Source organism: Myotis lucifugus, unplaced genomic scaffold, assembly GCF_000147115.1.
Source record: "Myotis lucifugus unplaced genomic scaffold, Myoluc2.0 scaffold_25, whole genome shotgun sequence".
Taxonomy (NCBI): Eukaryota; Metazoa; Chordata; class Mammalia; order Chiroptera; family Vespertilionidae; genus Myotis; species Myotis lucifugus.
This window is the reverse complement of record NW_005871073.1, coordinates 9,722,350-9,737,731: the sequence shown is the minus strand read 5'-3', so window position 1 is coordinate 9,737,731 and position 15,382 is coordinate 9,722,350. Positions and strand designations below refer to the sequence as shown.

The 15,382-nt window shown below is 42.7% G+C and overlaps 1 protein-coding gene across 1 annotated transcript in view; it reads right to left on the bottom strand.

Moving 5' to 3' along the window:
* Positions 1-12,258, bottom strand: part of SAMD13 (sterile alpha motif domain containing 13) — a 47,022-nt gene extending 34,764 nt beyond the window's left edge. Inside the window, exons 1-2 of the mRNA XM_006086136.1 lie at positions 12,062-12,258; positions 10,500-10,584 (exon numbers count right to left, since the gene is read on the bottom strand). Coding sequence (XP_006086198.1) covers positions 10,500-10,552 — 53 coding nt within the window. The 5' untranslated portion in view covers positions 10,553-10,584; positions 12,062-12,258. The remainder of the gene's footprint in view (positions 1-10,499; positions 10,585-12,061) is intronic.
* Positions 12,259-15,382: the final 3,124 nt, after the last annotated feature.

The following is a 15,382-nucleotide window of genomic DNA, read 5'->3' as shown; positions in this document are numbered from 1 at the left end:
CATTATAAAGACTTTGTTCTGTAGGATCCAGTGGCACAGACTCCCCAGTCACTCAGATTGGGTACTCGAGGTGTGCTCCCCACTACCGATGTGAGCTGTATAGCCTCCTATTGTAGTTGAGCCTGATTTACTATTGGCACATCAATGGGAGAGATAAACTCCAGGCCAATCATCTGCAAGGACTGGCTGCAACCACCAACCACAGAGGTGGATCAGCTGTGCAAGGGCCCCACCACAGAACAGGACTTACTTCAGCCAGGTTCTGGTGCTGATATAGTCTGCCCCTTGAATGTGTCCCTGGGGAGGTGGTTTGGTAGTGCTAAAATATGATCAGAAGCTGATCACTGGGTATGCTGACTCTGGAGCCTCCCTGGAGGTTCAAGTCAAGGTCAGCTACCACCTATGTTCCGTCCAGGGCATCCCATCATGAGCTACAAAGTGATCTGCAAATGGCTGCTATTTGTGCTGGGCCTGAAGGTGCTGAGACTAGGCCAAGCTACAAACCACGGGCAGCTGTTGCTAGTGCTGGGCCTTGGCCTACTTAGCAAGAGATATGGGGCACTCTGAGGCCAGATGCTGCTTGTTTGAGAGATTTTAGGAAAGTTTGAAGTGTGAGTCAAGACAGGCTATTACTATGGAAAAGCCACTGGAAACAGCTTGGGTGGGTGGGTGGGCCTGCAAGTCTGGTGGGGACAAACTGTGATAGCCTAGTTGATGGAGAGTCAGATATGGCCCCTGTCTGCCAGCTCTAGGGGGAGGACTCATCAAATGAATAATGACCTCTGCCAGTACTTTTGTCTAAGAGAAAGCTGCCTCACACATAACTCTCACCCTCATGCCAGACAATTCAGTTCTTCCCTTTATGTCTCTGGCACCTTTTGCGCTGTGATCCCAGTACTGAAGCTAAAAGGGAGTGAGTCAAAGTAAGTCCATGTGAGGGCCCTTTAAGAAGAACTACCTGGGACTCCAGTAGCCTTCCATCTCAGCCCCAATTTCCGATGGTTTTTACAGCCAGAAGTTATGGGGACTTCTCTTCCCAACACTGGAATCCTGGACTTGGGGGTCTGGTATGAGGCTGGGACTCTCTTGCTCCTCAGGTGGAATCTCCGCAGCTGAGTAGCCTTCCATCTCAGCCCCAACACATGTGGGTGTGGGACCAGCCAATTCTGTGTCTCCACCCCTCCTACCAGTCTCAACCTGGCTTCTTCATTTTCATTATTTTTATTTTGCTAATCCTCACCCAAGGATATTTTTCCATTAATTTTTAGAGAGAGTGGAAGGAAGGGAGAGAGAGAAACATCGATGTGAGAGAGACACATTGATTGGGGTCATAAGAGCTGGGTTCAAACCTAAGCTTTGCCACTTTCTCATGTGAACTTCAGTCACTTCTCTGAGCCCCAGTTGTTTGCTTGAAAAAAGACTGCAATAATATTTACCATAGCTTCTGTTGCAAAGATTAAATGAAGTAACATTTGTGAAGGCAATTAGCAGTGTGGTTCACAGTAGGTGCTCTGGTGCTTTATGAATTGGACTATAAAGACTGTCACTGCTCTATCACTTTACAGTCTAAAGTGTCTTCTTTTCATCCTCACAACAATCCTCCACTCCTATTTTAAATCAAGAGAGCCAAGTCAGAGGGAAATTAAATTATTTGCCTAATAATTATTTTTCTGCTAGTTAACAAAAACCAGGTCAAGCCCGACTGCACAACCTGACTGGACTCTGTCCATTGCTTTCCAATGTCATGCTTAATTTCTCCCTGGTGTCCAAATGTGGGCTGGAAGTTTTGTTTCTGTCAGGTCCCAGTCCCTCTGCCAGAGACTGGACTCCCTTGGACTCCAGGTATTTGACGGAAAGCCATGAGAAGTTGTGGGTATATGAAAGTCTTTACTGTAGCCCAAATAGCCATTGCTATGGCAGGCACTATTAGACAAAGCAATTCTTCAAAGTAAAGTGCCATAGAGTAGCCGTACACCGGCTGGGTAACAATACATCTTTCCTACAAAGTAGTTGTAGCCTCCAACATAGGAGCTGTACAGGAGCCATCCTTAGAGCTACTGCCTCACTAAGCAGCCGCCTCCAAGCGAGCTGCCTGCTGGTCAGTAGCATACTTTAATACTAACTTAGACAAAGAGGCTTCTTTCCAAACAGTGACCCCACTATTTTGGGTTATAGAAGGGCACGCTTGCACAGTGCACATACAGTACGATAGCTGTGTCCTTGCTTCTTGCACCTGCACACAGCAACTTAGCCTTGAACACTCCTGATTATGAGTGGCCTCGAACATTCAGTGCACTCTAGACAGGGTCCCCACACTTTCTTTCCTAAAGGAAGATGAATTTTCCTTCTCAACTAATGAATTGGCTAGATTTTTTTTAATCAGACTTATAACTGAAAAGTTGCAAGAGTAGTGCAAAAATCCCATATACTATCACCCATAATCCTTCAAATATTTACATTTCACCACATTTGCTTTATTCTTCCTCTCTTTACTATCCCTTCCCTTTCTATATTAAGCAAGAGGCAGAAAAAGAAAGGCAGAGGAAGCTCCACACTGAAATTCATGGTCTTTTAAGAGTCTTAAGCAGAAATGACAAATATAAATATATTAACTAGTCCTGATACCTAAAACCACCCTGTTACACATTTCTCATGCTGAGCTTAGCCTAGAGCAGTGGTTCTCAACTGGGTTGATTTTGTCCCCAGGAGACAATTGGCAATGTCTGGAGACATTTTTTATTGTCATGATCAGAGAAGGTGCAGTACTAGCATCCTATGGGTAGAGACCAGGACACTGCTAAACATCCCACAATGCACAGGGTACACCCCCACCAACCCCAACAAAGAATGACTTGACCCAAAATGTTAATAGTGCGTAAGTTGAGCCCAGCCAGTTTGGTACAGTAGACAGAGTGTCAACCCATGGACTGAAGGGTCCAGGGTTCAATTCCAGTCGAAGAACACGTACCTCAGTTGCAGTCTCAATCCTTGGCCCTGGTCGGAGCTCATGTGGGAGGCAATCAATTGATGTGTCTCTCTCACATCAATGTTTCTCTCTCTGTCTCTTTCCTCCCTTCACTCTCTCTAAAAATCAATGGGAAAATATCCTTGGGTGAGGATTAACAGCAACAACAAAAAATAGTGCATAAGTTGAAAAACCTTGAGCTATCCTAGTTCAGTGGTTCTCAGAACATCAGCATCAACATCACCAGAGAACAAGTAAGAAATGCAAATTCCTGGGCGCACCAGAGGCCTAGTGAATTAGAAACTCTGGAGGTGGGGCCAGCAATCTGTATGTTAATACTCCTTCCAAGTGATGCAAACTAGTTTGAGAAATAACTGGCCTAGTGTACTTAGCACAGACATTAAAATATTCTGCACTTACAAGAAATATACCATTTTGGAAAGGGAAGTCCTATCTTTGCTAAGTTATGGTTATATTATTAGACTAGAGGCCCAGCGCGCACAAAATTGTGCATGGTTAGGGTCCTTAGGCCTAGCCTGGCCTCCATTGCATGGCCTCTGCCGCCCTGCAACACTATGTGAAGCTCCCCGCCCCGGGATGCTCTGCAATGCTCGCGGCCCCTCAACTGCTCTGCGAGGCTCCCCCCACCCCACCACTGCTCTGTGAGGCTCCTCCCGTCCTGCCATGCTCCACAAAACTTGCCCTGCTCCACCACTGCTCCGAGAGGCTCCTCCCTCCCCGCCATGCTCCGCGGAAATTCCCCCTGCCCCGCCACTGCTCCAGGACCCAGGACTGACTTCCACAGCGGGTGGCCAGGACCCAGGACAGCAGTTCAGACCACTTGCCAGTCCCCACCCACCAGAGCCTGCTGCGTGTGCAGCCTGGCGTTTGGTCATCCGTTTGGTCGTTTTGGATGTTACGGACCTTGGCTCTTTATATATAGAGATGTTTGCATCCATCTACAAATCTTGAAAACAAACAAAAAAAAGGGCTTCTACAGCCGCACGCTTGTAGTAAAAGTGACTGAGAGCACCTCTGACAATCTCGTCACTGCAGTGCAGAAGAAAGCAATTGGGCTTCAGAGCCAGCCTTCAATCTGAAACCCAGTCCCACCACTTAACTTACAGGCTGTGAAATCTTAGAAGGCCTTTAACCTCCTGGAGCTTTGATTTCCTCAGCTATAAAATGGGAATAACAACACGTACCTCAAAATAGAATTAACAAGGCTTACACAAAGTGCTAGACACATAGAAGGGACTCCATAAATAGTAGCCTTGTAAAACTGAAGCTCTGATCAGGAGCATGTGGCCAGTGAGTAAGGTCTATTATACTAGGCTTCTTTGGAAATGACCCTTTGTAACAACAGTACATTCCCCAGTAAGCAACTATATTTTCCATACCTAGAAAGTAAATTGGAAGCAACTGTAAGCCCCAATTTTGGTAGATCTCAGAAATAGCATTAAGACTCTATGTTTAAAAAAAAAAGACTCTATGTTTTAAGCCTTTGGGGATTCTGCAATATAATCTTACTCTGCCCTGTCCCATAGGTTAACCACTAACCACTTGTTGCTATATAAATTAACTGGAACTTCCATTTGTCTAGAATGGAGTAACAGGGCTCAGATTTACCCTTCTGCCTAAAACAACTAAACAATAGACAAAATATATGAAAGAATGACACTCAAGGCATTGGACATAGGCAATAAAAAATAGTGATCCCTGAGGGATGGGAAACAAGCAAGGTAATCTGTATCCAGTTACTACCTGGAAAATGATTTTAGACTGTGCACAGGGTGTAGTCCTAGAAAAAGAAGAGCTACACAGAGAACTCTGGACATCTGAAGTTCTCAAGTACTTAGAGTAATGATTATCACATACAAGTGAAACTAACTGAGGCTAGAGAAAGAACCACTCAAAAAAAGTAGAACAATCCTTGGAGATCATGCACGGATGGGAATAGTGTCTGTTTTCATCTGCCAGAGAGAAAAACCTCATAATTCAGGAGCATTGGCTAGAGTGCAAAGGTGAGTCTTACCTCAATGAAAGGGAAAAATACCCTTAGCCTAAACCATTCTTCTTCTACTTTTTTTTAATCCTCACCTGAGGATATGTTTCCCATTTATTTTAGAGACAGGGAGGGAGAGAGGGACAGAGGAGAAAGAGAGGAGAGAGAGGGGAAAGAGAGAGAGGGGAGAGAGAGAGAGAGAGAGAGAGAGAGAGAGATCGACCAGTTGCCTCCTGACCAGGATTGAACCTGCAACCTGGGTATGTGCCCTGACCAGGAATCAAACCCTCCACCCTTCAGTGTAGAGGACGACACTCCAACCAACTGACCCACACCAGCCAGGACAGTCTAAACAATTCTTAAAAGCAAGACTTAACAGGATCAAATTACCTGTTTCCTAGTAACGTAAGCACATCCCAGGACAAAGATCAAGAATATTTATAGAAATACAAAATACCCAGCACTCAACAAGGTAAAATTCACAATATTGATATTCAATAAAAAATACCAGGCATGCCACCACTATGGAAAACAGTATGGAGCCTACTCAAAAAATTAAAAATTACTACCCATATGACCCAGCAATTCCACTTCTAGGTATTTATCCAAATAAAATAAAAACACTAATTTGAAAATATATGCACCCATATGTTCATTGCAGCATTATTTACAATAACCAAAATTTGGAAGCTACCTAGGTATCCATCAACAGATGAATGGATAAAGAAGATGTGGTATATATTTATATATAATGAAATATTAGCAATAAAAGGGAATGAAATCTTGCAATTTGTGACAACATGGATAGATCTAGAGGGTATTATGCTAAGTGAAATAAGTCGGAGAAAGACAAATACCATATGATTTCACTTATATATGGAATGTAAAACAACAAAACAAAATAAGAACAGATTCATTGAAACAGAACAAACTGATGGTTGCCAGAGGGGAGAGGTGTAAAGCGATAGGTGAAAAAGGTGAAGGGGAATAAGGAGTACACACTTCCAGTTATAAAATAAATAAGCCATGGAAATGTAGTATACAGCACAGAGAATGTGTGTAATCAATAATATTGTAATTAACTTAGTATGGTGACAGATAGTTACTAGACTTAGTATGGTGGTTATACTGTAGGGTATACAAATGCTGAATCATTATGTTGTACACCTGAAACTAATACACTATTTTTTAAATATATTTTTATTCATTTCAAAGAGGAAGGGGGGGAGGAAGAGAGAGAGAAACATCAATGATTAGAGAGAATCACTGATCAGCTGCCTCCTACATACCACACACTAGGGGCCAAGCCCACAACCCAGGCATGTGCCCCTAACCAGAATGGAACCGGGGACCCTTTAGTCTGCAGACCAACATCATGAGAGAATTATTGATAGGCTGCCTCCTGCACGCCCCACACTGGGGATCGAGCCTACAACCCAAGCATGTGTCCCAACGGGAATCGAACCATGACCTCCTGGTTTGTAGGTCAATGCTTAACCACTGAACCACGCCAGCTGGGCAGAAACTAATACACTATTGATGCCAACTGTAATTTAGTATAGTTTTAATAACAAAATTACCAGGCATGCAAAGAAGCAGAGAAATGCAACCCATAAAGAGAAGAAAAAGCAATCAACTGAAACTGAGTGAGAAATGACAGAATCTGTAGACAAGTAGATTTAAACATGTATTATGAGTACATTTCATTTGCTCAGAAGCTAGAGGGAAGACTGAATATGTTAAGTAGAGACATGGAATATATGAAAAAAGATTCAAGTTGAACTCTAGAGGTGGAAACTATATTGTCTGAAGTGAAAAATATATTGGGTGGGATTAACAAGAGATTATTCAGTTCAGAAAAAATATATTAGTGAACTTGAAGGCAAAGCAATAGAAACTATCCAAAATGAAACACAGAGATAAAAGACAAAAAAATTAATTGGCATTAGTGAATTGTGGGACAATATTGAGTGATCAAATATACCTATAATTGGAGTCCCCAAAGGAGACGTGGTGGGAAACCAAAATAAAAACTGAAAAATGGTTAAAAATTTTTCAAATTTGATCAAAACTAAGCCTACAGATAAAAACAAACAAACAGATTTTAAGCACCAGAAGCATGAAGGTTCGATTCCGGTCAAGGGCATGTGCCTGGGTTGCGGGCACCTCCCCACTGGGGGGCGTGCGGGAGGCAGCTGATCGATGTTTCTCTCTCATCGATGTTTCTAACTCTCTATCCCTCTCCCTTCCTCTCTGTAAAAAATCAATAAAATATATTTAAAAAAAAAAATTTTTCAAATTTGATCAAAACTAAGCCTACAGATAAAAACAAACAAACAGATTTTAAGCACCAGAAGCATGAAGAAAACTACACCAAGTCTCATAATTAAATTGCTTAAAAATCAATGATAAAGAATAAAAGTAAAAGCAGACAAAAATGACATACAGAAAAAGAAAGATTTTTAAAAAGATTAAATGTTTTCTCTGAAGATCAGGAACAAAAGTAGGATGTCTAATCTCACTACTTCCATTCAACTTTTTATTGGAGGTCCTATTCAGTGCAATAAGGTAGGAAAAAGAAATAAAAGGCATCCACATTGGGAAGGAAATAGTAAAACTGTCTTTTCTCAGAAGACGTAACTGTTTATGTTAGATACCAAAAATCTACTAGAAGTAATAAGTGAGTTTAACAATGTTGTGGGATACAGGTAGATATAAAAGAATCAATTGCATTTCTAGATAGCAGCAAACAATAAAAAATTTAAATTTAAAAAGCAATACAATTTATCATAGAATAAAAATATGAAATACGTAGGGAAATATATGAAAAGAGGTGTGCAAAACTTGCACATTGAAAACAACAAAACATAGCTGAGAGAATTAAAGAAGACCAAAGTAAATGGAGAAAAATGGGTTGGGAAACAGAATATTGTTAAGATTTCAATTCTCCCTCGTTTGATCTATAATTCAAATAACCAGTAGGCATTTTTTAAATAGAAATTGACAAGCTGATTCTAAAGTTCATATGAAAATGTGAAGGACCTAGAGGAGCCAAAACAAGTTTGAAAAAGAAGAATAAAGTTGGGTAGATAACACAAATTGATTTTGAGACTTATTATAAAGCTATAGTTATCAAAATAGTGTTGTATTGGCATGAATATCTACAAAATCATCAATAGACTATAGAATAGAGTCCAGAAATAGATCCACACATATATGATCAATTAATTTTTCAACAAAATTGCAGAAACAATTTAACAAATGCTGGAACAATGGGATATCCACAGGCAAAAAAACAACCACCACCATCAACAGAAACACTTTTATTCCTATCTCACACCATACACAAAAATTAACTAAAACATCATAGTCCTCAGTCTAAGAAATCATAAGAGAAAATCTTCCTGACCTTGTGTTAGGTAAGCACTTCTTAGATATGACACTAAAAACACTATCTTAAAGTAAAAACTTGATAAACTGGACTTCATCAAAATGAAAATCTTCTTCACTTTGAAAGACACTAAAGAGAGAATGAAAATAAAAATCACATACAAGAAAATATTTTCTAATCACGTTTGTGAGGATAAGACTGGAATGCTCACATGCTGCTGGTGGGAACATAAAATAGCACAACCAGTTTGGAAAATAAGTTTGGCAGTTTCTTAAAATGTTAAACATACACCTACCATACAGCCCAGCCATTCCATTTCTAAATATTTATCCAAGAGAAATAAAGCATATGTCCACACATAGACCTGTTCACAAATGGTCTGATCAACTTTATTTCTAATACCTAAAAAATGGAAATAACCCAAATGTCTACCAACAAGTGGAAGGATAAACAGTGAACAAATAATTATATATTTATACAATGAAATATTACCAGCAATAAAAAGTAATGAACTATTGGTACACACTATAACATGAATGAATCGCAAATTAATCATCCTGGGTGAAAGAAACTAGACCCCACCCCGCCCTCGCTGAAAAAAAGTACATTCTGAAAAATTTCATTTGCACAAAATTGTAGAAAAGTAAACTCAGCTATAGCAACATATCAGTGCTTGCCTGAGGATACGGAGCAGGAAAGGATGGTGGCGTTTGGGGTGGAGAATACAAAGGGTCATGAGAAAACTTTGGGGGTGACGGGTACATGCATTATCTTAATTGTAATGGTTTCATGAGTGTATGCGAATGTCAACACCTATCAAATCTTGTACTTTAAAGATTTATACTATATTACATGTCAATTATATTTCAATAAAGCAGTTAACTTTTTAAATTGATTAAAATGGAATAAAATTAAAAGTTCAATTCATCAGTGACCCTAGTAACAGTTCAAGTTTTTAATAGCCACATGAGGCTAGTGGCTACCATTATGGACTTCACAGAATAGAACTTTGCCATCAATGCTCAAAGTACTATTGGACAGCACTGACCTAACACATACATATAAAAGCACCTGTTCCTTTCATTCCCCCTACATCTACCTACCCCAAACTTCAAGAATGGGAATAAGCATGTCAGCAGGACACTGATAAATGAATTACCTGGGAATTTTAAAAGGCATTTTTATTAAGTTTAATGTAACTTTAATGAACAATATACCTTCATTCATAAACACATAAAGCACAGTGTTTCCTCATTTAGATATTACAGCTTCTATAGACTACATTTAATTTCCTCCAAAGCTCAAGATGAAGGCAATTTTAAACTAAATGACATGGAAAGAACTGAAACAAATAACACTGGATTGGAACTTACTTTATCCTTGTAATCAAAGTGGTTATAGCTTTAATATAACTCCTAAGTGAGAATATACATTTTTTCATATACTCACAGATATCTTTGTGAGTTCACTTTTGTTTTGTTTCAGAATATGCTACACAATGCAACTGAATTTTCCTATTTAAAAAAAAAATCAAGCATATAACTCACAGCAAATATAATCAAAGTTTCAAATGTGAGAACAGACCTTAAAATAGAGTGCTACGGTATACACTGAAATCTTAACCATTGAAAGAAAAGTTCATAAAATTAGGACAGGAAAGTTGTTAAAACTTCGTATTCTCGCTGAAGCTTTTGTCCTTCCCTCATTACAGCTCTCAGTTTTGAGAGAGGTAATTTTATTTAAAAAGACATGGAAATCAATAAAAAATGAAATTAAAAGACTTGAACTCTGTTTTCTGCCCCCACCGTTGTAGCCTATGGACTTGGAAGGCAGAGTGTGCCTGCTCAGTGTTTTTGTTTCCGTACACAGAAAGCAGGGCTGAAATCCTCAACCGTCCCTGTTCCAAAGCCTGACCCACTAACCCTTTCTGCACAGTTTGGAGTCTGGGTCACCTGTCTCAGACATGGAATATGGAAAAAGACTTTTGTAAGGGGGAGAAGGGAGGCTGGTGGCCAGTGCAGACCAACCAAGTACAAGCCCCCACCAGTGTCTTGCAGTAGATAAGCAAGAGTATAAAAATAGAAGCCAAGTCCCTCTGTTGTTTGCAGAAGCAGAACTCACAAGCCAGTTTCACTTACTTTTTTACACCGACAGAGCCATTTTCCTTGTTTTCCATGTCAACAGAGAGCATGGGAAGGCTGCAGGGTCCCTTTACTTCAGCAACTAATCAATAAGGGAGAAAAGCTTGTGTTTAATTCTTAGAAAGTGAGAGAAGAATATATATTCTGAACCGGAAACATAATGCTTCCTTCACAGCTTCACACCAGTGCACGTATGTTTGTTTAAATCTCCAGTTCCCTCGGCGATTGGAGAGATGTGATTAAACCTAAGGAGCTGGAGGAGTCGGAGAGGGGTGCTTTCCTCTGTGCTGGCACTCCCTGCCTTGACAATAAGCATTTGCAAATGAAATTGAATCCTTGTTCAAAACAAGTTCTGTGTGAACTGGCACAGCTTCCTCTGGGTGCAAGCTCTCACTTAAGACATTGCAACTCACAAATGAGCCCAAGTCCTGGGGAAAAAACCCCCACAAAAAACAAAAAACAATCCCTCTTTTCCTGCCCCTTCCCACCGTGGGCTGCACTTTCTTTTTTCTTATTGCATTTGTTTTGTTTGCTCCCACTCTTTCTATATTTTTTTTCCATAGCAATGCCAAAGAGCACTTAAAGCTTTTGTCAGCAAGTATCCTCCTACCTCACATACTCTCAATGAAAAAGCCTCAAAACCCTGGGAGATGGCCATGCTGGAAGCTCACAAAAATGTCAGATAGCCCTCAGCACAGGAAGGTGGTGCTGGTGGGAGCGTGTGCGTGTAAGAGAGGGAAGGCAGCTAATCAGATTTATGTTGAAAAAAAAAAAAAAGAAAAATCACCAAAACGTTCAAGGAGATAGAAAAGCATCCATCACTTTGTCTTTTTGTTTAGTAGGACAAGGACTGTGAAAAAACAAACAAACCAAAAAAAACCCTCCGCAACTAATATGCAATTAGCAAGATGAAAAAGCTATGAACAAAACTGCTTTCAAAAAAAAACACACCAAAACACAAAAAACAAAAACAAAAACAAAACTAGTTCTGAAACGAGCTTGCTCTTGTACAGCTGAAGCCATAAATTAAAGACATTTCCTCTCCCATCACTTCACACTCCTTCTCCGGGGACGACTCTGACATGCCAAGTGCATCCTTCGGTGCATCCGCGAGCTGTGCCCAGTCCGAGGAGGGGCGGGTCGGCAAACACGCCTGCGAGGGGCTCACCTCACCACGCGCACACGCATCACACTCATCACACTCACACACATTCACACACACTCATCACACTCACACTCACACTCACACACGCCCCCGCGCTGACCCTCCGACACCCCCGGAGGGAGCCAGCCGCGCACCCAGGTGACCAGCACCCAGATGACCAGCGCGGACACCCCGCCGCGCGGAGGGGCCGAGGGGCCGGAGGCTGCCCCCCGCCCGCCCGGGGAGGCTGTCACTGCCGTTGCAAACTGTGGACAGAGTCACCATTTTCTAAGCATCTCAGCGAACACCACAAAAACAAACCACTCACAGGGATACTCGGTAGCACCCCGCTACACGGTCTTATTAATATTTGCTTTTTGGGGGGGTAGGGGGAAGAGTAAAAAGAAAAACCTACCTAGAAGCAACTAAAACATGTCACTTTTTTTTAATAGGCTTATCAAGAACAGCCAAAGAAACCCCAATGTTTTCTTTCACAAAGTAGGCTGGCAAAGGAATTCAACAAGGAGGGACAATTTGACACCGTGAAGCAGCACCGGGCTGGCGCGCCGCCAGCGTGACGTTGGGACTCGCACACGAGCTGCACCAACTGCCGGGCGGCTCATGGCGGCCTTTTTAAAGCGACAGCGCCCTTCCCGCCCGCGGCCGCGCTCGGCGCCCCCCCCCCCAAGCCCCGCCCCCCTCCGCCCGCCCCGCCCACCGGGGAGGGCGCGCTCCCAGCCCCAACGCCTCTCCCTGCACCTGTATCGCGCAAGGAAAACCCAGCTGTCTCAGTGGCTTTATTTCCTCCCTCCCCTTCATTGGTGCTGCAGGATCAAGTGTGTGCTGCTGTTCTGAACATCAATGTCATGTTTCAAACTCTCTCCCCCGCGAGAGAAAAAAAATGAAGAGACATTAACAGAAAGAACCTGGTGCTTAGGGTCTGCTCTAACCAGTGGACGTGCAGAAGCGGCCGTCCTGAGTTACTCTCTCTTCCTAACAGACACTTGTGGACACAGTTCCCAGGGCTGGCTCTTAAGCAATCTTCGTGAGGATAAGGAAAGCAATGCCCAGCAGAAAACCCTTTTACTACATCGTGCAGGAAGTAACATATTTCAGAGGATGCACAGTAGATGACCAGACCTCCTGGGAACGCCCACATTGTTTCATTGAAGTAATCATCCTACCAGATGACATCAGAAAAAAATTCTAAATGAAACAAACCTTATTCTCCAACAAAACAATTCGTTCTGGGAGGTTTAATTTTTTTTTTAAATCCTCACCTGAGGATATGCTTATTGATTTTAGAGAGAGGGGGAGGGAGGGAGGGAGAGAGAGAGAGATCAATATGAGAGAGAAACATCAATCATTTGCCTCCCATATGCACCCCAACTGGGGATGGAACCCACAACCTAGGTATGTGCCCTGACCAGGAATACAACCTGCAACCTTTCCGTATACAGGATGCTCCAGCCAACAGAGCCACATCAGCCAGTGCCTGGGAGGTTTAATTTTAACTGTTTATCGAAGTTGCACAAAAAGTGTAATTCCATACATTCAGTTACCTCTTATATCTATGAGCACCTCTATTAGTTACATATGAAAAAGAAAATATTGTGTCAACCCCCAAATTCATAGTATCTACTACCATCCTAAATCCCAATTCAGGAAATTGGGAGGTGGGGTAGAGACTGGGCATGGTCTTTTGATGAAGTTACCCAGTTCTCTTGCTTGGCTTGGGAAACCCCCTGTAGAGATAAACATTCCCATTCCACAAACATGCTGCAGACAGTCATGAAACATACATAGTTGCCACTGAAATAAACACCAATCAATATTTGGAAACTTTTAGGCCAAGATGTAAACAAAACCACTCAACATAGGGCGGAGAATACAAGTTTCCAAGAAGTCATCTGCTGCTGTAATACTGTATAGATTTCGGGCAGAATTCAGGAGAAATCTGTGGCTCGCCCTTTTCCTTAGTAATTTTCAAGGGAACTACAAGATCAGCAATTATGATCTAAATTTGGAACCTGACATTTAAAGTCAAATTTTTTCTCTTATTCCAGGAATATTAGAAATTTCCAACTTCTTGAAAAATCATTGCTGAGGAAGATGTCTCTCTAACCATTTTTTGCCACTGCCCCTTGAAAAAGCCAACAATAATTTAGGGATGAATTCTAAGTGTTTATATATTTTTGAGCACCATTAATTGAGCATGAGTCAAATGGGTGGGTCCCTTTACTACAGCTGATCAAAATGATGAACTCTTCTGAGTGAGACAGCTCTTTCATCAGCAGATGTTACAGACCTTTTGGAACTGAAATTCCTGAACTGTTCCCCCAACTAAACTCAAATGGAAGAGGGCGGGCCTACGAGTCCTGGGGGTGAGGAAGGTGTCCTGACAGTATTATCCTGCGGCTACTCAGAACAAAATGAGGTTCAGCTCTCTGCTCTTGAAAGGAGAGGCAAAGAAAATGAAGTTACACCCAACTCTTCCTTAGACACAATCTCAGGAAGAAGGACTCTGTGAAGACTATCCAAGAACCTTTTCCTACATATAGAAAAGGACATTCCCCCCCCACCCCCCGCCTTGCCTGCTGTGATCAAAAGTTTGCCTGTTAGACAAGGGAAAGGGTTTAGGAAGGTGTAGGAAATCAATTCTATTTTATAAAAAAATAAGCCACAAAGGCATTCTAAATTCTGACACCAGCTAGTTTCTAACTTTGGAATAAACTGACATTTGTGGGTATAAGTATATATACTAGTGCTCACCCACTTCCTCCTCAGTCCCTTCAACAAAATGATATTAACCTTCTTTTCTGCTAATAAAAATGATGTGTCGTGTGTGTATGGCGTTTGTGTGTAGCATAAATGGTGTGTGTGATGCATGTGTGAGCAATGTATGTGTGATGAGGGTCATATTTGTGCTATGTGTACTGCGTCTGTGCATTGTGCCTGTTTGTGGTGTGTGTGGTGTGTGGTATGTACCTGCAGAATGTGTCGTGTCCATGTGTGTGTGTGTGTGTGTGTGTGTGTGTGTGTGTGTGTGTGTGTAAGTGAGGGCCTGAGATAGATGCAAACGAACAAGACTTTCAGTTCCAGGATATTATGGAAGGTGCTAAAATACCTTCGTTAATCCTGGGGTTCTGGAGCAGAACTTTGGGGCACACTTGGGAATGGGCTCAGATGGGGGACGGGTCAGGAGGGGATGGAAGCGGGTGCCTCGGATAGGCGTCTTTTATTGATCAGCAGTCATCCCCCAGAGAGAGCAGCCTGGCCCGGAAAGCCAGCGCCTTCCCGGGGAACCGCCGCCCCTGCCCCCGTCGGGGAACCGGCCCCGAGTGTCCAGCCCGCATGGCAGAGCGCAGACGTGGGGCCCTGTGGCCGCAGAAGAAATCTTGAGAAGTCGCCCCGGACTCCAGGGGCATCTCCAGGGAAAGCGAGGGGCGGCCTGCAGAAGGGGCGCTGGGCGCGGACCCAGGGCAGGAGGGGGGACACCAGCAAGCCTTTCGGACCAGCGGCGCCGTCCAGAGCCAAATGGCACGCGGTGGCCCCGGCGACACAGGGAAAAGTTTCTGACCAAGACTCGTAAGAAGACACGGTTCGCTCTGAGTTTGGGGGCTCCCGGGCAGCCTGTCTTTGGAAAGGGTGTGTGGGGCGTGCCGCCACCCGGTTCCATTCTGCGAGCTCTACCCGCAGCCCCCGGCGACCCCGCTCTCCGCCGGCCCGGGCACAC